This window comes from Trichechus manatus, unplaced genomic scaffold (assembly GCF_000243295.1).
Source record: "Trichechus manatus latirostris isolate Lorelei unplaced genomic scaffold, TriManLat1.0 scaffold00076, whole genome shotgun sequence".
NCBI classification, from domain to species: domain Eukaryota; kingdom Metazoa; phylum Chordata; class Mammalia; order Sirenia; family Trichechidae; genus Trichechus; species Trichechus manatus.
Window position 1 is genome coordinate 1013792 of NW_004444012.1, and position 24270 is coordinate 1038061.

General features: G+C 41.8%; 1 protein-coding gene across 1 annotated transcript in view; it reads right to left on the reverse strand.

The window, feature by feature from the left end:
* RYR3 (ryanodine receptor 3) overlaps positions 1 to 24270 on the reverse strand; it is a 420187-nt gene that overhangs the window by 244965 nt on the left and 150952 nt on the right. Inside the window, exon 20 of the mRNA XM_004380716.1 lies at positions 3572 to 3788. Within this exon, the coding sequence (XP_004380773.1) occupies positions 3572 to 3788 (217 nt within the window). The remainder of the gene's footprint in view (positions 1 to 3571; positions 3789 to 24270) is intronic.

Sequence of the window (24270 nt, forward strand, 5' to 3'; positions counted from 1 at the left end):
CACAAAACAGATGTGCACACAGACGCGCTTGGAAAATCTCATCCACAGGAGATGGTCACTCCCAAGTCTGTTCATCTCTGGGTGTCTCTAGCCAAGGTCTCCCCTGAAGTTCAGACCCCAAGTTCCAACTGACTGCAGGATGTTCCCACCAAAATGCACTCAGTGTGTTCAAAGATGAACTTAGCATTTCTTCAAAACCTTTTCTCTCTTCCTGTCTTCATTTTCTCTTTTGGCTGAATGGCCTCCCCATTGCTTCAAGCCTGTCTCTTCCTTCTCTCCCGGCGATACCCCTCCCCCATACCTAACAGTCACAAAGTCTATCATGTTTATCTCCCAAGCATCTCTCTGAAGTGTCCCCTCTATGTCGCTCATTATTTTCTACCTGGACCACTGCACACAACTGGTCCTCCCAATGCCCCACAAATCCATCCCCCACACGTGGCCAGAGTGATGAACGTACCAAAAAAAACCCCACACAGGTCAAAACAGTCTCCTCCTGAGTGTCCCCAGGTGTTCCCTGACACCTCTAAGATACAGATTGGATGTATCAGCCATGATCCCCCCAAACACACACTCTCCAAACTTCTTGAAATTATCCCAAAAGGCTCTATACACTTGCACACACTTCCTCTGCCCCTACCAGTAGCCTCATGATATACATAATACATACATACACACCCCTCTTCACATCACTGGGAAAACACCCTCAGTATCTGTCCCTCTGAATTTACCTCAAATCTCACCACTTACGGGAAGCCTTCCATGATTATCTCCAGGGAGTGTTAAGAGCTTCATTCCTTGTGTATTCCTGGAACTTTGCTCATCTCTCTCCACAGAGGCCACAAACTGGGGGCCCAAGTTGCTTCTCTTTTTTTTTCCCCTTCTTTTTCTTTAGACTTTGAGAAACATTCTAGCCTAAAGGATGGCTCTAGCATTTACTTGTGCAGGGTATTCATTTCTCACTTGTTATGTTTACATTTTTGAGTCAGTGAATAACTACCAGGAAATGGGACATTTCATCTCAAAATCTAGATTTCTAGTTTTCTTTTGCTCACTTGGAAGATGGCTAAGATTGGAGTCACTCCCTTGCCTGGCAACTACTAGCTGCCGCTGAGAACAGCCGCCCACCTCAGCAGGCCCTGCACCCCGACCCCCTCACTTCTGCTTCACCTGCCTGGCCCTTGCACTCCCCGCACTATCAGAATGAGTATCAGTGTTCCCACCACTTCCTGGGGCTCAGGAAGAAAATATTCCTTGGCAGAAAAAGTATATCAAATCTGTGACGTGTTAGGAGATTATAGAGAAAAATTGTTATATTTACATATTTAAAATATGTGTTATAATTACTATTTACCTTTCCGTTAAAAACAATTTTTAAAACCAACTCAATTTTATTATTGAAAAGTCAACCTTCACGAGTGGCATGATATTTCGATAAGAAATGATTTGGGGAAAATTACCAGCCAGCAATTTACAGCTGTATCTATCTGGACCCAGTGGTTAACAAGAAAAATCTGTTTAAGTTTTCCTTGGTGATCGCGTCTGTGAGTGAATCTGATGCTGGAGGAATAATGGGGGTTCTGTGTAAGACGAGAATGAGGGTTCTGTGGTAAGAGGCCTTCACAAACACCCCCAAGTCATAATTTCAGTGGTCTCAACTTGGGATTACCTATGACGGATGAATTATGGCTTGATAACTGTCTTGTGTGTGTCTAGGGCTGGGTGTGGAGTGTAGGAAAGGCTTGCTAGTAGGAGCTGGGCCCGTCTGCTAGCGCTCGGCACAGGCCTGGGGCCAATGGAGTGATCAGCACTCTGACTGCCTAATGACACAGCGCTCTCCTTAGGCCAGGCAGGAAGCACATCCCAGGCTTCCTCTGTTCCTTAACAAGACTTAATCTGCTAACTAGTTAACATGCCCCAGGGAGCCTGGAAAGTGGACTCAGCCTGAGTATCTTACATTTAACTTATCCTTTGACGGTAATTTCACAGAATAATAGATTCTAAAAATTTACAAGGTCTCATTCAAGATAATACACTGTACCGTCCCGATGAGAACTTCCCTATTATTTGATTTCCTAGCAACATTTTCCTAGTTCCGGGGTCCATATAAACTTAGCTTTTGATCTAGACATCTGAATGCCTCTTTCTGGATGGCTACTTTATCTCTGTTCTTTTGTTTCCAAATCTGCAATTCTGGATGTTTAGAAGACTCTTCCTGCTTCTTCACTGAGCCCTCCTGTCATCCCTCATCAAAACTTCCCCTCATTCTCTTGAACTCTTTTTGAGGCCACCATTTTCCAGGAAGCCTTCCTTGAGTAACACATACAATTCTGATGACGGAGTAAGGAGGGCAGCTAAGACAAAGAGAAATCATCCTGGCTGAGGCCGAGGACAGCTTGTTCTCTCCCAGTGGACACCAACCACCTTGTGTCCGGGAGAAGCGGCTTTAGATCTTTGGCCCTGGGGCTGCATGTCTAGAACATACAGGAGCCAGAGGACCTGACTTCTAGGATCAGCTCCAGTTCACAAACTTCTCCTCAGTTTCCTATCAACATTCTCAACCTCCACTACATTTAAGTTGCTGTGCTAGGTAGGCTCTGTGCTGCAGGCAAAGAAATCTGCAGTCTGTATTCTACGGGAACTCACAATCGTCAGCTACAGGAGCTGAGAAGCAAACACGTGAAAACACACACACGTGACTATACCAAGGTCAAACTGAATATCATGGGCAAACACATGCTAGAGACATTCTACAGGCTACAAGAGCAATATTCTTACAAACTATCAACCTCAAGAGTCAAGGTCCCTCTTCACCTATTTTCTCTACCACCTAGTGACCTGAGCAGCACTGGTGTGTGTGCAGAAAGGCTGAATGCTCCTGTATGCTCCACGTCACACCCTATAAATGTGCCTCTCTCAAAATACAGGCTCTGGAAAGGGAAAGAAGACGTCCGTTTTTTTAACACTTTCAAGGCTTTCTACACTATGCTGTCTGGTGTCTTCTTCCAGTTTTATCTCTAGGTTTTCTGCACGCTTCCACTCCTCCAGGTGTACGGCCACCTGAGAACGTTCATCCACCTGTCTCTGCTTTGTGTTTCTACTTCTCGGTCCTCATTTACCCCACTCCCCTTACCTCATCCCCGGACCCTCATCCCCACTTATGCTTACTAAAGGCCCTGACTGAATTCCATCCTCTCTGCACAGACTTCCAGAAGCCTTCTAGCATAAAGGATGGCTCTAGCATTTATTTGTGCATAATATTCATTGTGCACTTACTACATGTGCTTCTTACCTCAACTTGGCTGTGAATTCCAAAAACAGTGGCTGCAATATTTCTGCCTACGCTTTACAGAGCCTGGTGACTGGCATGTAGCAGATGCACAACATAGTCACTGGTTGAGAACTCAATCTATTCGTATGGTGGGAACATGAAGACCAACACTTGTTGACATTACGTGGACAATTCTACAGAACATACAATACGGAATGACTCCAAGACAACGTGGAAAGAAGGCGGATTTAACCTCGTTTCATCTACGTGGGTTGCCTCTGGCTGGCGATCTGAACTTACCTGACTGGTGTCTATGGGGCATGGGATGAAAGAAGCTTGGGAGAGGAACTGAGTGGTACCCAACAGATCTCTAATGCCTTCAGCATCACGCTTATACTCCTTGACAGGCTCCAGCCGCATCTTCTCCTTCGGAAGCAAGGCTTCGTAGCAAGGGGCATAGCCAGAGGGCGGTAGGAACTTAAATTCTCCGTGGCGTCCACCCATCAGGAAACGCACTCTGTGTCATGTGGAGAGACCAGGCAAGAGAGGTTAAAAAATACCCCGGCCCAAATAAATGAAAATTAAAGATCAGCCCCCACCCCCCTAATCATTTTGCTGGGAATCGACTGAATTTGGATTCGGCACAGCAAACATCCTAGAGTATGCAAAAAAGCCCTGGAGACAGAACTGAGTGTTCACACACGGTCCTCAGCTGACCCTAATACGTATCAGCTACGACCTTCAACATTAATTTCTACATAAACATCACTGGATTTTTAAAATCAAGTTTATGCTTACTTTAGCAGGTAAATCATCACCACAGGTACCATTACATTACTATAGTATCGAAAAGAGCAACAGTAACAATGCTGATAAACTTCTTCTCTGTAAAGATCATATTAACCGCAATTACAGCATGAGACCTCCAATTCTTCTTCCTTGAGAAAGATTATCCACCAAATTAATGGTGATGTAACTATCTGGGGGGAGGGACAGAAAATGCTTATCTTAAACTACAGGCAAAAAAAAAAAAAGATTAATGGAAGTAGCACCAGAGTATTAAATACCAACGGCACACATGCCAGGGTGACATCATTTAATAGAAATGATACATTGTAGAAGCTGCAATTCCCAAAGAGGCCACATGAGGGGGATGCTGAGGGGCCCCAGTGGCAGGCGGCCACACTAGGGTGCCAGGGGCTTTCTCGGGGTACCATCTCCCCTGCTGGCAACCAGGCCTGACACCCTGGCCCACCCATCAGTGCTGGCTAGACCCTCGTACAGAAGTGGGAAAGACGCCTGGGGGCTCATGGTAAAGGCACGCACTATTCATCAACACACAGCAGTCTTCCATATTTTAATTCTACTTACTAGCTGAATGTCACCCCATATATATGTGATTCCAAAGCTCTCCTTGCAAGCATCGCTACCAGAGAGAGGGTAAAAGCAGAATACTTCAAAACTATACTTCTATGATCCCGGGTTTTTAACTAGAGATACAGCTTTAACAAATCAACTGCAACCCCATTAAACGGATGAGGAAATATGACCACAGTTTTATTGAAACACAGCGAGATATGTAGCCCTGAAGGCTCAACAAAAATTTCACACAGGAAAAATCAATACATACGCGTAGTATCTGCATATAACTTTCCCCCCCATTTAACAAAGATTTACTGGACAACTATAATTACCACTGTTCTCTGCAAGGGGGACTCAGCAATGAACACAGTACTCAGTGTCCTCGGTCTCAAAGAGCAGGAATTCTACTAAACAAAGAGGCATAGGAATAAATCGGTTTATTCCTGATGGAGGAACATCACAGGCAGGAATGAGGAAGACATGAAATAACTTGGAGAAGAGAGTGGTTTCTAGAGACGAAGTCAAGGAAGGCACCTCGTAGGAGGAAACGTGAATAAAAAGGAGGGATAAAAGCAGCCAGTGAGTCCTGGATCTGTAGGAAGAACATTCCAGGCCGAGGAACAGCAAGTGCAAAGGCCCTGAGGTGGTGAAGGGCTTAGGTGGATCGGGTAACGGAAAGGAGGGCAGAGTGGATGAGACACCAAGCCAGAGAGGCAGGAGACAAAGAGGGAGGAGACAGAGCCAGATCAGGCAGGGCTGTGAGGAATGGCAAGGAGTTGGGATTTTATTCCCGGTGGGAAGCTCCTGAAGGGTTTGTCGTTTTCCTTTAAATTTTATTTATTTTGTTGTTGTTGTTAATACACACAGCAAAACATACACCAAGTCAACAGTTTCTGCATGCACCATTTAGTGACAGGGATTACATTCTCACCTTCCTTTTCTGAGCTGTTCCTCCCCTATTAACACATACTCTCTGCCCCCTAAGCTATCTGAGGGGTTTTTTAAAAAGGAAATACAAGATTCTTCTAGCTGCTGTATGTAGATGGATCTGGGGACCAAGAAGGAGTAGCCACAGTGAGAGGTGAGGGTGGGCAGGAGTAAGATGATGATAGTGAAGATGGAATGAAGCAGCAAGACCCCAGATCTGCTTTAGAATTAGTACTATTAGGAACTGTTGGTGGAGCATGCGTGTGCTTGTGTGCACGTGTGTGTGTGTTTGTGTGTATGCGTGCGTGCACACATGCTACACAGAGGAAGTGTTATGATTTAGCAAAGCTCTCACAGCAGAACCCTTTCCACTAGGCCTCATTTCCTTTAACTGGGACACTCTGGGAGGCCAGCCTTGCAAAAGAGACTCATTGTTAGCTATGTAATTGTGATGATAAAAATATCCTAATTATGAAACTGGAGAACAAAAATCTCTCCAAGTTAAGAGACATGAAGGTTTTTCCCCTCTTCCTAATAAGAACAAATAATTTATCGAAACAGCATTTTATAAAATGTTGCTATAAAATTAATTATAGAAATCACATGAAACCTCCCATTTTTCCATTTTTAAACTACCAAACAGCAATGAAATAGGGCCACTATGGTGCCCGCTGAATGTTCCCACATGAAGTGTCATATAATAGGGCGTGATCTATGTGTGGTAAGAATACAAACAACGACATTAAAACAAATCGGAGTCATCGGTCTGCAATGTTACTAATTTAGTGAACCTTCAGGAAATAATGACTAAGCCTCAAAATTATTTGTTGAGAAGTTTCCAATTCATCCGCAAGACAACAGATTGTGTTACTGACATGTTGAAACTATGGGATAATATTGGATCCTTCTGAACAAAGGATTAGTGTGGGATGCTTTTGTTCCTCTCCCTTCTCGTTGAGCATCCTTCCTGTGAGAGACTGAACTGCTAGGAGCTTGTTTGCGAGTGTTTTGTGTTGCTCCCTGGAGCCTGGATGCCAAGAACAAGTAAATGATCTCTTACGAGGACTTGTCAATGACCTTAATTATTCATGAGCTCTCGGGCCAGTCTGTTCAGTTTTAAAACTTAAGTCTTCTGAACAGGCAACAAATCAAGGAAGGCGGAGTTACATGTGGCTCTTAAAGAGAATGATGCTTTCTGTTTTTATATTCAGTTATTAAAAGGAGATAATTTGGTAATAAATCATCATCTTATCTCATCCAGTGGCCACAAAACCTGTAAAATGAAAAACAAACATAGTCAGAAGTCAGTGTTTCCTGCTTACTGAAGTATTTGTCTTCAAACACCGTTACACTGTGCTTCAGTGAGTGGAAGAAAGATCCTGGATTGCTTCCAAAGCCCTGCCAGACAAGTGCCCCTGCTCCCCAGCAGGCAACTGAATGGGAGCTGGTGCCAGGCACCTCCACCATCCGAGGCACTTTCCTTCAACATCCATGAAGAGCCTGTCCAAAGGGTCTGTGGAAAGGGATCCAACAAACCACCACCAATATTAGTGGTTAACCTCACAGCTTTCTCTAAGAGATCCAGATCGATAAGGCCAAAGAAAATAACTAGGGATAAAAAATATACGTTTGAGAGGAATTATCAAAAGAATAAAATACCTGAAACCAATTTTAATTATTTGAGGATATTAAAATGGCATCCTCTCTGCCTCAGTTTTGGCAGAGGACCCAAAGGCAGATAATTCAGAGGTGCCAGCTATTTCCATATCCTAAAGTGAGGTGCTGGATCACTTATGCAGTATACATTGAAAAACTGTGAAACCAGTTCCATCTGCCTTAGCCCACCATGAACCTCAAGACCTATAAGGTACAAGAATTCACTTGGAGGGAACTGTGGGAGAAAAGGAGCAGGGTGGTTCTCTCCATCTGCAGCCCAATGATGGTGAGTTCAAGGAACTTCTCAGAAGCTTGATGAGTGTCCACTGGAGTTCAGTGAGTGACAAGTTTGCCTGTGACAGAGCAGAGAAAGAGAGAGAGAGGGCTGCAGGGGAATGAGCTGCACTTCTGCTCAGAGTAGGGCAAGGCCTGTGCTCCCTGGAGGGCCAGATACAGACTCCATGGAGTGGAGCTAGCTGTCAGCCATCTTGAAAGGAATTCTTCCCAGAAAGGCTAATAATTCAGTGGAAATCAGAAACTCAGGAGCTAGGAAAGGTGGGGGTAGAGGCGTCAGTCAGAGGAGGGCTGTGTCAACAGAACTCTAGTAGGAGATTCCCAGCCTGATGTTCTTCAAGAAAACCACCAAAGGGCCCAGAAGTGAAGGAGGAAGCAATTGTGCAACTGCCACGCAGAGACCTGATGCCATGTGTGGATGTGCTTGCTCCTCCCACTCCCAGCATTCCTCCCTCCTGAGCCAAGTCTAGAGGGATCTGAAACAGGAGCTGGTTCACTGGGGAGGAGATGGACCAATAGGGAGAAAAAAGCTGATCTCACACTGAAGGCCCCAGCTGTGGGGGTGGGGGGGAGACTCAAACTTTATTAATGTTCAAATAGATGGAAGCTTTAAATCACTGACAAGACTGTCCTTGTTCCTAAAAAAATGCAATAAAATTTACAAGACCTGAGAAAGTGGAGCCAACATGGCACCCTAGATAGATACACCATGCCGTCCCTCTGCAGCAAAGGCCTGAAAAACTAAGTAAAACAGATACAAACATCAATCCTGGAACCCAAACATCAAATGAAGGGATACAGAACTAGATCAAACACCAAAAGAAAGAAGAAACTGATGGAAAACAGAGACTGAGGAGAGATATGGAGGGGAGGTCCCCTGCCAATCATCACAGCAGAGCGTTGCCATCTTGAAGCACAGCCAGCAACAACTCTGGACAAGGAGTACAGCAAAGCAACTTATGGAGCTCTCAACAAGAGACAGAGCACTAGACAACCAGAGAAACAGGCTTCCTTCACCACTCACCCTTCTGGCCACCTTCTCACCACTCACCAGCCCCCGCTGTGCTGCCATGGCTAGAGAACCACCACCCCACCCTCACCCTTCTGCTGAGTAGAAGCAAGAACACCCCAAGCCAGTAGCCCCCACAATATGAGCCAGGGTCCACAATACGAACCCTCACCACCACCACCCCTGGGCCCACCCATCTCCTCATGCTGCATTTTTTTTTCCTTCTCTTTCTCCTTTCCAACTAGCCCCGTACGCCAGCTCCCCCGATTCCAGCTGGTCCCTGCCACAATGCCGTGGCTAGAGAGCAAACGGCCCACTGTCGCCGTAGGTCTGCCCCATTCCCACCCACTGGGCCATTTTTCCCCCCTTTCTTCCTCCATCCACCTAGCCCTGTACGCCACCTCCCCCACCTTCCCACTAGCCCCCTGCTGTGCTGCCATCACTAGAGAGCCACCAATCCATCCCCCCGGGTCCTGTCACATCGCCACTTTTTTCTTTTCTTCTTCTTCTCTTTCTTCCTTTTGTTTCTCACTCCCACCTAGCCCCAAATGCCGCCCCCCACCACCACTGGCCCCAACTGCACCACCACCACTAGAGAGCCACCAACCTGCTGCCACCCTGGGTCTGACCTGACCCCAACCACCAGCTCCTACCATGCCACCATTTTTTCTTTCTTATCCTTCTTTTTTAGTTCCTCCCACCTAGCCCCGTAAGCCTCCTCCCCTCCCTTCCCCCTGGACCCTGGGTCCGTCTTGTCCCCACTTGCCGGCCCCTGACGTGCCATCTTTTTGCCTTTCTTACTTCATTTTCTCCCTCCCATCTAGCCCCATACACCACCTGCCCCCCTTCCTGCTGGCCCCTGCTGTGCCATACAGATAGAGCACCACCACTGGCCCACTGGCCCACTGCTGCCCTGGGTCCACCTTGCCCCCACAAGCTGGCCCCCACTGAGCAGCCATCTATTTTTTTTTTCTTTCTTTTCTTGCTACCTCCCACCTAGCCCTGTATGCCATATACACCCCATTCCTGCTGGCCCATAGGTCTACCCCGCCCCCACCACAGGCTACCTTTTTCATTTTTGTTTCTCTTTCTTTATCCCTCCTACCTAGTGCCATACACCACCAACCCCCTTCCCGCCAGCTCCTGCCACACTGAGGCATCTAAAGTGTCTGCCACACCCAGCTCTCACCGCCCCTTCCCTCTCGCCACTTCACCAGCTGCTTAGTGGTGGGAAGAGAGCCTGTACCACTCCCCTTCCGAAACCCTGCCCATTTGGCAAGGGGCTGTGAATGCTCCCATACCACTGGACCAACATCAGGTGGCAGACAGTGCTGGCCCAGTCTCCCTCAGCCACCTCACCAAACCTGTGTACAGTGAAACAAGTTCACCCTGCCTGCTACTGCCCCACTCACTGGATAAGGTGGTGAGAGCTATGGTGCCCACAGATGAGCAAGTGGCAAAGCATACCTGGCCCACCCACACTGGTGTATCAAAACAACCAAAAAAGCAGAACAAAACTAACATAAAATCAATAAATAAAGAAAATAATATCGTAAAGTCTTGGAGACAGCAGACAGTATCAAAACATATTAAAAATCTGGACAAGAAGGGTCAAGCAAGTGACCAAAATACAGAATCAGATAACCTTCCAGTAGAAGAAAAGGAAGTAGAACTACCTGATATGGAATTCAATACGCTAATATCTAGGGATCTCCAAGAGATAAGGAAAACAGACAAAACCAATGAAAAATACAATCATAGAAAACACAGACAAAACAAACAAAAATACAGCCAAAATCAAGGAAAACACAGACAAAGCAACAGAAGACTTCAGGAAAATAATACAAAAAGAAAATATCAAAATAAATAAACAATGAGAATTTTTATGAAAACATCAACTAGACATACAAAAGATAACAAAATTTCAGATAGGGACAACTCAATAGAAGGTTTTAGGAACAAATTGGAAACAAAGAAGGCAGAATAAGCGAGACTGAAGACAAATCCGTGGATGCCACTTTGAGGAAACATCAGATTAAAAAATGATGAAAAATAAAGAATACCTAAGAATTATGTGGGACACAATCAAGAAAAAAAATGTGCACGTGACTGGAGTTACAGAACACAGAGATAAAATGGAAAACCCAGAGAAGACTGTTGAAGATTTCCTGGAAGAACACTTCCTAAATGTCATAAAAGACAGAAAGCTGGCAACCCAAAAGGTCAATGAACCCGAATGATAGACCCAAAGGAAAGTCACTAAGACATATCATAATCGCACTTGCAAAAAACCAAAGACAAAGAATCCTGAGAGCAGTTCAAGAAAAATGAAAAGTCACTTGCAAAGGGGAAACAATAAGAATAAGCTCTGATTACTAGGCAGAAACTATGCAGGCAAGAAGGTAATGGGATGACAAGATAAAACCCTAAAAGAAAAAAAAAAACTGCCAACCAAGAATATATCCTGCAAAACTATCTCTCAAATATGATGGTAAAATTAGGACATTTCCAGATAAAGAGAAATTAAAGGAATTTGTGAAAACTCAACCAAACTTACAATAAATATTAAAGGGAGTCCTTTGGTTAGAGAACCAACAACATCAGCTAACAATCGAGTCTAGGACACAGGACAGCACCAGCCAGATACCAACTTAGGTAAATGTCTTAGTCAACTAGTGCTTCTATAACAGAAATACCACAAGTGGATGGCTTTAACAAAGAGAAATTTATTTCCTCACGGTAAAGTAGGCTAAAAGTCCAAATCCAAGGCATCAGCGCCAGGGGAAGTCTTTCTCTCTTTGCTGGCCTTCTCATCAATCTTCCCCTGGACTAGAAGCTTCTCCCCACAGGGACCCCAGGTCCAAAGGATGCGCTCTGCTCCTGGCACTGCTATCTTGGTGGTATGAGGTCCCCAACTCTCTGCTTGCTTCCCTTTCATGTCTTGTGAGATAAAAGGTGGTGCAGGCCACACCCCAGAGAAACTCCCTTTACACTGGATCAGGGATGTGACCTTAGTAAGAGTGTTATACAATACCACCCTAATCCCCTTTAACATAAAATTACAATCACAAAATGGAGGACAACCACACAATACTGGGAATCATGGCCTAGCCAAACTGATACACACATTTCTGGCAGGACATAATTCGATCCATGACAGTAAAGAACTCTCAATAATAAAATGAAGCTAAAAGACTTAAACCAGGGAAACAGAGATGTCAATCTGTAAATGACAAGAATGTCAAAACAATAAAAGGGAGGAATAAATGGTGTAGGTATAGAACTTTAAAATGGAGAGGAAGTTTAAGGCGCTATCAAGTAATAAAAGACTGGTTCAAACTTAGGAAGATAAGGGTAAATTTCAAGGTAACCACAAAGAAAGTTAACAAACCTATGCACCAGAATAAAATAGAAGAAAAACATAAAGACTTAGTAAACACAAAATCTATAGTAACAAAAGAAAAGAAAATCCACAAAGAAAAAGGAACTCAATACAGGAAAGTAAGAGGAACAAAGAACACATCACCACACACACACACACACACACACACACACACACACACACACACACACACAATGTGACATGAATAAATGCATACCTAACGATAACCACACTGAAGATAAATGCTTTAGATGCACCTAAAAATACAGTGTGGTTGAATGGATAAAATAATAATAATAACTGACCCATCAATATGCTATCTACAAGAGACACACCTTAAAAACAAAGACATAAATATATTAAAAATTAAAGGATGTAAAAAAAAATTATCAAGCAAGTGGAAACCAAAAAAGAGCAGGAGTGGCAATACTAATCTCAGATAAATTAGACTTTAAGGCAAAATCAACCATAAAAGACAAGGAAGGACATTATATAATGATTAAAGGGACAATCCACCAAGAAGACATAACCTTAATAAATATCTATGCACCCAACAACAGGGCTCCAAAACACATGTAACAAACTTTAACAGTACTGAAAAGAGAAACGGACAGTTCCAAAATAATAGTAGGAGACCTCAACACACCATTCTTGGTAGAGGACAAAACATCTAGAAAGATACTAAACAAAGATACAGAAGATCTAAAGGCCACTATCAATCAACTTGACCTCACAGAAATACATAGAACACTCCACTCTACAGCATCAAGGTACACATTCTTTTCCAATACACACATAACATTCTCCAGAATAGAACACACCTAAGGCCACAAAGCAACCTTCAATAAAATCCAAAACACTGACATAATACAAAGCATTCTCTGTGATCACAACATCATAAACAACAAGAAGTGCAAGGGAACAAAAATCAAATACCAGGAAACTGAATAAAACCTTGCTTAAAAACAACTGGGTAACAGAAGAAAAACAAGATGATCCAAAATTCCTAGAATCAAATGAGAATGAAAACGCATCATACCAGAATCCCTAAGATACAACAAAGGCAATGCTCAGAGGTCAATTTATAGCAATAAGCACACATATCAAGAGAGAAGAACAGACCAAAAACAAAATCTCAGCCCTACAACTTGAACAAATAAACAGCAAAAGAAGCCCACAGCCACCAGAAGAAAGGAAATAATAAAGATAAGAGCAGAAATAAATGTGACAGAGAACAGAAAAACAACAGAAAGAGTCAACATGACCAAAAGTTGGTTCTTTGAAAAGATCAATAAAATCAACAAAACACTGGACGAACTGACAAAAGAAAAACAGGAGAGGAAGGAAATAACCCAAATAAGAAATGAGATGGGTGACATTATAACAGACCCAACTGAAATAAAAAGGATCACAACAGAAAACTATGAAAAACTGTACTCCAACAAATTTGAGAACCTAGAGGAAATGGACAAATTTCTAGAAACACAGTAACTACCTAAACTAACACAAAATGATGTTGAAAATCTGAACAGACCCATAATAAGAGAAGACATTGAAGAGGTAATAAAAAAAAACCCCAACAACAAAAAATCCTGGCCCTGACGGCTTCACTGGAGAATTCTACCAAACATTCAGAGAAGAGATCACATCAGTACTACTCAAACTATTTCACAGCATAGAAAAGCAAGGAATACTCCTGAATTCATTCTATGAATCCAGTATAACCCTGATACCAAAGTCAGGCAAAGATACTACAAAAAAAGAAAATTACAGACCAGTATGTCTCATGAACGTACATGCAATAATCCTCAATGAAATTCTAGCCAATAGAATTCAGTATCATATCAAAACAATAGTGCATCACAACCAAGTGGGATTCATACCAGGTATGCAAGGATGGCTCAACATTAGAAAATTAATCAATGCAATCCATCACACAAATAGAACAGAAGAAAATAATTACATGATCATCTCAACTGACACAGAAAAGGCATTTTATAAAGTCCAACATCCATTCATGATTTAAAAAAAAAAAAAAAAAAACTCTCAATAAAATAAGAGTAGAATGGAGCCCTGGTGGTGCAGTGGTTAAGAGCTACAGCTGCCAACTAAAAACTGGCAGTACAAATCCACCAGCTGCTCCTTCGAAACCCTAAGGGGTAGTTCTACTCTGTTCTATAGGGTCGCTGTGAATCAGAATTGACAGAAATCGGTTTGTTTTGGTTTTGGTTATACAACATTAATAGCCAACATCATTCTCAACGGAGAGAGGAAGAAAGTATTCCCCCTGAGAACCAGAACAAGACAAGGATGCTCTTTATCACCACTCCTATTTAAGATTGTGCTGAAGTCCTAGCTAGAGCAATAAGGCAAGAAAAAGAAATAAGGGCATCCAAATTGGAAAGGGAGAAGTAAAACTATGCTTATTTGCAGATGATGTGTTCCTATACATAGAGAACCCCAAAGATTCCACATGAAAACTACTGGAACTAACAGAAAGATTCAGCAGAGTAGCAGGTTAGAAAATCAACATACAAAAATCAGTTGGATTCCTCCATACCAACAAAGAGAACTTCAAAAAGGAAATCAGGAAAACAGTATCATTTATAATAGCACCTAAAAAAATAAAATACTTAGGAATAAATCTAACCAAGGATGTAAAAGACCTATACAAAGAATACTACAAAACACTATCGCAAGACACTAAAGGAGACCTATATAAATGGAAAAACAGACCATACTCATGGATAGGAAGATTCAACATTGTGAAAATGTCAATTCTAACCAAAGCGATCTAAAGATATAATGCAATCTCAATCCAAAAATCAACAGCATTCTTTAACGAGATGGAAAAAGGAATCACCAATTTTATATGGAAAGGAAAGAGGCCCCAGATAAGCAAACGTTCTTGAAGAAGAACAAAGCAGGAGGCCTCCCACTACCTGATCTCAGAACCTACTATACAGCCATGGTAGTCAAAACAGCCTGGTACTGGCACAATAACAGATACATAGACCAATCGAACAGAATCGAGAACGCACACATAAATCCATCCACCTATGGTCAGCCGATCTTTGACAGAGGACCAAAGTCCACTAAATGGGGAGAAGACAGTTTTTTTAAAAATGGTGCCGGCAAAACTGGATGTCCATCCGTAAAAAAATGAAACAGGACCCATACCTCACACCATACACAAAAACTAACTCAAAACAGATCAAAGTCCTAAATATAAAACCTAAAACAATAAAGATCATGGAAGAAAAAGTAGGCATAATACCAGAGGCCCATAAATTCAATACAAACCATAACTAACAATGCACAAACACCAGAAGACAAACTAGATAACGGACTAAAAAAAGTCAATCACAAAAGGACAAATATTATGAGACCACTATTATAAAAACCCAAGAAAATGTTTACACACAGAAAAAAAAAAAAAACTTTGATGGAGAGGAGGGGTAGAGAGGGGAAATCATTAACTAGATAGTAGACAAGTGTTAACTTTGGTGAAGGAAAAGACAACACCCAATACAGGGGAAGTCAGCACAACTTGACCAAACCAAAGTCACAGAAGCTTCCTAGACATATACAAACACCTTGAGGGACCAAGTAACTGGGGCTGAGGAATGGGGACCACGGTTTCAGGAGACACTTAGATCAATTGGCATAATATAGTTCATACAGAAAATGTTCTACATCCTACTTTGGTAAGTAGCGCCTGGGGTCTTAAAAGCTTGTGTGTGGCCACCTAAGATACATCTGTTGGTCCCATCCCATCCGGAGCAACGGAGACCAAAGACATAAAGAAAATATTAGTTCAAAGGACTAAATGGACCACACGAACCACAATCTCCACCAGGCTGAGCCCAGAACTAGAATGGTGCCCAGCTACCACCACTTTTGGCTCTGACAGGGATCACAATAGAGGGTCCCAGACGGAGTGCAAGAAAAATGCAGAACAAAATTCAAATTCACAAAAGAAGATCAGACTTACTGGTCTGACAGAGACTGGAGGAACCCCCGAGACTATGGCCCCCAGACACTCTGCTAACTCAAAATTGAATACACTCCCGAATTCCACCTTCCGGTCAAGGATTTGACAGGCATATAAAAGAAACAATAGCACACATGAGGAATGTGCTTCTCAGTTCAATCAAATATACAAGACCAGTAGGGCAACACCTGCCCAAAAGCAAAGAGGAGAAGGCAGGAAGGGACAGGAAAACTGGAGGAACGGATATGGGGAACGTGAGGTGTAAAGGGAAAGGGGGAGAGTGCTGACACTATGCGGGGATTGCAACCAATGTCATAAAAACATTTTGTGTATAAATTTTTGAAAGAGTAACAAATTTGTGCTGCAAACTTTCACCTAAAGCACAATAAAATTAAAAAATACCTATTGTAGGACCTGCCCAGGAACTCATCCAGGGTCAGAAGTAGAGAGCATGGACTTGATAGGGGTAGAAGGAGAAACAATCATGTTACAGCTACCTAGTCTACCTTCTTTCAGTGAATCGTTATCTAGCAATTAATGTTTATCTTTCAAACACTACATGTGAAATTTGGTTAATCTCTCTTCTCTAGGTGTTTTCTTTTCTGCTGCTTGGGTTACACTGACACTTCTACAATCATAAAAATGTTCAATTTTTAATAAAAAGAGAATTTAAGAATTGAGTTCATTAAAATTAGATTTACTTTACGCTCAGATTTTTCTCTACATTAATGGATTTTGAAAATCAATTTCATTAATCAATTTAATCTCTTCCACTAAAGTACTTGTATCATCTTCTGGGGTTCTTCCTATAACTCAGACATTCCATCCGCTCTCAAAGCAAGCTTTTTCTTCCTACAGTGTTTACAGTAAGTGACTGTGCCCGTAGATTCCTCCATGTCTGCGATGACCAATAGCTTCAGTAATAGCCACCTGGAATGTGTACAGGAATTTTGTTTGTTTTTTTATTTACTTGACTAATTTTATAAACACAGAGCAAATGATATTGAAAAATTCCCGCTAGCATTTTCCATTTCATTTTTTGAGACTTGTGCAATTTTGCTTGCTAATTTGTAGAAGAGATGAGAGTACCTATTGCAAATTCCCAGATGTGAAAGACTGAATCATGAGTAAAAACATCAAAGCTTTAAGTACTGAAAAAGGGTAACTAGTCTTCCTTTCATTGGAGTACAATATTATTATTCATAGCTTGCTAGTAAACATGTGAAGTCACTTTGGTCTTACTTACTAGATGTCTCATTACTCTCATCTGGTATCGAATCCCTCCCAGAGAGCTGCAATAGCGTTCCAAAGAGGAAAAGGTATTGGTATGGGCTGTGGTTAAAAGGAGAAAGAACAAGCAAGCTTTTGCTGACCTGAAATCAACACATAAGTCATGATTCATAACTGCATCTTTAGTCCATATCACTAAGACTGGAGAACAGTGTGAGTTATATATTCCCACATTCATATTTCTTCCTGGCTGGGGTTTGATGAAAGCCCAGGACAATCCAGCCAGCACCCATCACGTTCTCCACAGAAGTATATTTATCTCAGCAATAATTTCTACAACATTGACCACAGCAAGCCGGAAATAGCTAAGCTGTTGGTTACCTGAATTTTGGCCAAGTCTGGTAGATATGAACAGAAAACAAATAGCAGCCTCAAATACCAACCACCTTTAGATATTGTTGTTTTTATAAATTAGAAAGGGCTGGTAGAAAAGTTATGTCAGATGATTACATAGATATATGGGGAGTTCAACTATAGCTATAAAATATAGTCTCCTACGGTGACTAGCTCACCAATTTTCTGCAAAACAAAAAGCACCCAAATCTATGTACCAGGGCTTCTGCATAATGCTCTCCACATGGTCCATGCCATTATACCATTTTGAGGGGGTGAGAACCCCCTTTAAGAAGAGCCTCCTGACAGCTAAGTCAGTCAAACTTTTGGGTGGGCTCCAAGGTGCATTTGCATCATACCAAATTCTGTTTTATAATGAATAGGGTTGTTACGTGGGGGGCCTACTGTGCTAACAACAATACAGTCCATAAACAAACCACAGCAAGGAGAAAACTAAGGCACATTCACGATAGTTAGAGAAGAGAGTACATATTGATTTGTGAATTTTGTTAGTAATTACTCATGCTGCCTTTGACTTCACTGTAGGTAAATCTAATTGAAAAAGATCTTTGCTCTTCATGTGGCTTAGCTCTTCGATGACTGCTGGAAGGAGCATCCTAATAAGGTATTATTAACAATATAGTTTGTAATAATAAAAGTAACTGTGGGGTTACACAGGACTATGACCTTAGTAAAGACAATTAAATGGAAGGAAATGGGGCTGTAAAAGAGAAATCTAATTTAGAAACCACACAGGAGTTACAAATAAATCTAAGAAACAATTCCAAATGCCTTCTATGATGGGACAAGAAGAGTCTCAGTCTATAACGGAGATGACCTTGTACGTAACTGTTAAAGATGCTAAAAAAATCATGCAGTATTAAGTCAAACCAATAATGTCTATTCAATATTAATATTAAACACATTTATTTTCAATAAGATATTTTAATTCTCTTGGAATTATCATCTGTTTTCTCTTTCTAGTTTTTTATGAAAGTGGACCAATGTAGTACACAAAGAGGAACTGCTGAGTTTAAGCACCAAATCATACTTTACCAGCTGATTTAAAAAGAAGTATTGTTATATTGACCACTTTTGCTCGTAAGTGAAAATACACAGTGGCTACTCTCCAACAGAGGATCAGAACTGACTCGGACCAAAGACATCACATGATATACTAGATGTACTTCAGTAAAATGCATTTCTCAACTCAGCATGCAACTGTGATTCTCACCTCTGCTCAGATCATGTCACATTCTGAGCACCAAAGACAGGAATGTACCAGAGCCGATGTTTTCTGGATAGAAAGGAGGCTTGAGAGACATCAAGCCCCTGGGCACTGCTCTTTAGCATACCACTTGTTCAGTTGCTACAAGCAAAAAGCTCTCATACCAGAATTGAGAGCAGGGACTCAAACAGATATTTACATGCCAATGTTCACTGCAGCATTATTCGCAGTAGTCAAAAGATGGAAACAACCTGAATGACCATCAACAGATGAACGAATTTAAAAAAAAAAAAAAAGCTCTCATATCTAAGCTGTTGACTTTTCAAGTCAACACATCTGGACCCTTCAGTTTCTTAAATACTCTCAGCAGTTATAAATGGGTTAGCCATCTCATTTTTTGTATCGTGCAACTTTGCTTGGTCTGTTGACCTAGACACAAGATGTTTAGAAACATCTTCTATGTGAAGATACTTTTCAGTCACCTATTTCTTTACCTGCTCGCTGCAGATCTTTGACAAGAGAAGATTTTTAAAAATCTCTGCTCTCATCCAAAAAAAAAAAAAAAATGCACACATGCAAAAATCCTCTCTCTGACGGAGACTGGATAGAGGAATCAATGACTAAAAATCACTATGCAACATTTGAGAGCAGAAGTACTTTTCTCTAAGCACAGAAAATGCAGAGTAGTCCATTAGCTAGAAGACTAGAGAAGAACCTTTCTTCAGAGATCTGAATTCCAGCTAAGCAGTCTTCTCAGATGAGACATTTGGCAAGTAGGTGCACTCTCTTTGGTAGGAAGTAACACCCAGTGAGGAGGACGTGGTCAAAACAAATGAAGGCGGGAAGGAACCTGATGCTCGGTGATCGGTGATGGAGGTAATTAACTATCACTGGCAAATGCAGTCCTGGGACCTGACTGCTCAGAGGGATCTTATTTCTCCAGAGAAGACACTGAGTTAAACTGCAGATGTCCCAAATGCTGTTATGTTTCATTCAGATCTCTACTCATTCTCTTTACTTCTGGATGTACAATGAGGCTTACACTGGTTTTTCCCAACCTCCAGAGAGCCTTTGATTCAATCAACTTTCTTTGTGCTTACAGTGTCCCCATCTTTCAATAATACCCCTTGTTTTCTACATGTTCTTTATGGATAACAGTGAGAAATAATCTGTTAGGCTACACTTAACAAGGGAGAATTGGGATGAAACAGCCCCAGCACAGAGAAACACAGGCAAAGAACTCTCCTTCTTCAGAATATAGTCCATGGGTCTGATATAAGATCCTCTGGCTTAGATCCTTGACCAGTACATTTCAACCCTAGTACAAGTTTAAATATAGTGGTTCTCTGTTATAAGAAATTCAAGCAACATTTAATGTTTAATTTCAATACATCATATTCATTTACATGAGTATGTCTGTAAACACGTCTCAAATTCCAAAGGTTGAGTATAACTTTCTGAAGGATAATTCTTTATTCCATTAGCCTAATAATGAAACAGAACCCAATTTTACCCCTCTTTGGAAAATACACGAACACGTCTTGGTTTCTCAAGCCACATGAGGTGCTGAAGCCTACTACAATGGTTTCATTCTTAGAATTCTGTCACTTGGATTCTTGAATATCTAAGATGGTTTCTTTGTGGCCTCAGTTCTAAGCTCCTGCTCTCCACAAGGATTTTGCCACGAGCAACTCTCCTTCCATGGCGCCTTTCAACAGCAGGCATGGGAACTAGCATGTCTGTGTTGACTACAGCCTCCTGCTCACTTGGTTCTGATTCCTTTGCAAGGCAGGGCTAGAGAATGAATATGATTTTGAGAACGAAGTATAATAGTGGAGTCTTGCCTTTAGATGTTTAAATGCATTATAAGGCAAAAACAATTAGAACAACATTGACGTACAAGGAAAGAGGGGCAGAGCAATGAACACAATAGTTACCAATGGTATACAGAAAGAAAACATGCATAGTACAAGCCACAGCTTAATAAAAAATGGTGAAATGTAGAGATAAAAAGGTAATATGGTTATCAATGGGTGGTAAAATTATGGGTTCTTGATATTTTCTTTGACTTGCATTACTTTCGAAAAGGGCAAAACAAGAACCAATAGGAAAAATAAAAGTAAAAAGGTAAATCAAAACCTAGGGGAAAGTATTGGAAACTAATACAACAAAGTTTAACAGTCTTAATATATAAAAAATTGCTCAAATCAATAAGAAATAAAAGGCTGAGAACACAAAATTGACAGAAATATTAGGTTGAAACAATACATAAGAATAAACATATAAAAATGTTTAACCACATAGGAATTCAAAGAAATAAAAAATTAAATCTTTAAGATACGGGAGCCAACATGGCACTCTAGACAGAAGACCACGCCACCCCTCCAGAGCAAAGACCCGAAAAACTAAGTAAAACAGAGACAAACATCAATCCTGGAACGCTAAGCATCAAATGAAGGGATAAAGAACTCAACCAATCACTGAATGGAATAAGAAGCTGACAGAGAACAGACAGCAAGGAGAGGTACGGAGTGGAGGTCCCCTATCATATAACGCAGCACAGATTCACCATATTGGACCCCTCAGCCACCAAGAACAGCAGACAGGGAGTACAGGAAGGCAGCTTCACCAGAGCTCCCAGCAGGAGACAGAGCACCTGGCAACCAGGGATACACACTTTCCCATTCCCCACCCTTCTTCCCCCTGCTCGGCCTCCACTGCTTTCTGGTAGGCAGAGGTCACTCACCTGGGGAGACGCCAGCTCCTTGCCACTTGGATTTGCCCCACCCACACCAGCTGGCTCCTTCAGTGCCATTTTTTTGTTGCTTTTTTTTTTTGGCTTCTTTTGGCTTCATCTCTCTCTCTCACCTCCTTCCTTTTCTTCCTCTCAAACACCTGGCTCCGTGTGCTATCTCCACTCCTTCTTGACAGGCTGTGCAGCACTGCTCAGTTGGGGAACCACTTCACTGGTCTGTGCTGCCAAGCCAGAGGTTTCCGTCAGGGAAGTTGTTTTTTTCTTTTCTTGGTTTCTTTTTTCTCTCTCTACCTTCCTTCCTTTCCTTTCTCCCAGACACCTGGCGCCGTGTGTCATCTCTGCTCCTTGTTGGGCTGTGCGGTGCTGCATAGCTAAGAAGCCCCTTCCCTGGTCCACGTCACCACCCCAGTGGGCTTCCTTGGGGCATTTTTTTTTCTTCTTTCCTTATCTCGGTTTCTTGTCTCTACCTTCCTTCCTTACCCTTCTTCTGAACACCTGACTCCTTGATGGGCTGTGCAGCACTGCTCAGCTGGGGACCCACTTCCAGTGGGCTCCCTTGGGGAATGTTTTCTTTTTTTGCATCTTTTTTTTTTTTTAAATCCGTTTCCTCTCTCTCTTTACCTTCCTTCCTCTCCTTTCTCCAGATCACCTGGCCACGGGTGCCTTTCTCTCTCATTTTTTATCTAGTTTCTTATCTCTCACTCTCAAACCCCTCCCTCCTTTCGTTTCTACTGCCTACCTAGCTGCGTGTACTGAGCCTCTCCCTTCTTGATGAGCTGTGCCACCCCACCCCGCTAGAAAGCCACCAGCACATGGCTTCCCCGGGTCTGTGCCACTCCAACAGCAGGCTCACTCAGCATTTTTTTGTGGGGAGCCCTGTTTCTCTCTCCTCCTTCTCTTCTTTCCCACACCCACCTAGCTCTACACATCACAACCTCCCCCCTCCCTCCTGACTACACCTTGTGCTCAACACTGTACCCCCGAGTGGCAGAGGCATGGTCTACAGGCACCTGCCCTGCACTGCCCCCCAGCCCCGCCCTGTTGGCCCCAGTAAGTGCCATAGGCAACCTAATATAGCCTTTCTCCTTCACTGGAGCAGCCCTGCTGCACCAAAGCTGAGTGACTGGCCCTGCCCATTGGACAAGGTGGTGAGAAATAGCATGCCCACAGACAAGGTAACAACAAATAATGCCCAGCCTGCCTGTTCAGACATAACCAAATAAAACAAAAAAGCAGGACAAAACAAATCTACAATCAATAAACAAAGCAAATAATTACTGAATATTCCAAAGACAGTAGACAATATCAAAACATATTAAAAAAACAGGACAGGACGGTTCCAGTAGGCGTCCAAAATAAAATACCAGATAACCTTCCAGTAGAAGAAAAGGCACTGGAACTACCTGATAGGGAATTTAAATCTCTAAAATTCAGGTCTACCCAAGAGATGAAAGAAAAAGCAGACAAAAATGAGGAAAACATATACAAAATCATGGAAAAGACAGATAAAAATCATGGAAAAGACAGATGAAACAATGGAAGAATTCAGGAAAATAATACAGAACAAAATGTCAAAATAAATTTACAAATAAAAATCACACAAAAATAGCAATTAGAAAACCAAAAGGTAAACAACAAGATTTTTCAGAAATGGACAGTGTTACACAGAAGGTTTGAGGAGCAGGTTTGAAACAATGGAAGACAGGATCAGCGAAATCGAAGACAAATCCTTGGATACCACTTTGTTTGAGGAAAAATCAGAGAAAAGAATGAAGAAAAATGAAGAAACCTTGAAAAGGAAATGGGATACAATCAAAAGCAAAAATCTGGGAGTGATCCAAGTTCCAAAACGGGGAGAAAACAGAAATCACAGAAAGATCATTGAAGAACTGCTGACAGACAGCTTTCATAATATCAAGAAAGATGAAAAGCTGACAATCAAAGAAGCTCAACAAACCCCATATAGGATAGACCCCAAAAGAAAATCACCAGGGAATATCATAATCACACTCACTAAAACCACAGACAAAGAAAGAATCATGAGAGCAGCTCCAGAAAAATGAAAAGTCACATACAGAGGGCAGACAATAAGACTAAGCTCCGGTTACTTGGCAGAAATCCTGCAGGTAAGAAGACAATTGGATGATATACATAAAACCTTGAAAGAAAAAACTGTCAACCAAGAATAATTTATCCTGCAAAACTCTCGTTCAAAAATGATGGTGAAATTAGGACATTTACAAATAAACAGAAATTAAGGGAATATATAAAAACAAAAACAAACTCATAAGAATTATTAAAGGGAGTCCTCTGGTTAGAGAACCAACACCATCAAACAACAGCCTGAATCTAGGACGTAAGACTGCATCAGCCAGATAGCAGCCTAGGTAATGAACTCTCAAGGATAAAATGAAACTAAAAGATTTACAACAGGGAAACATAGAGGTTATCTGTAAATAACAACAATGTCAGAACAATAAAAAAAGGAATAGACAGTACAGGTATAGAACTTTCTAATGGAGAGGAAGGCAAGGAGATACCAAGTAATAAAAGATTGCTTCAAATTTAGGGAGATACGGGTAAATTTCAAGGTAAGCACAAAGAAAGTTAACAAATCTACTCACTAAAATAAAGAAAAACATAAAGTCTCAGTAAAAACAAAATCTACAAAAACAAAAGAAATGAGGAAAACAACCACAAACAAAAGGAATTCAGCACAGGAGAATAAGAGGAACAAAGACAACGTCAGCACCACAAAAAAAAAAAAAA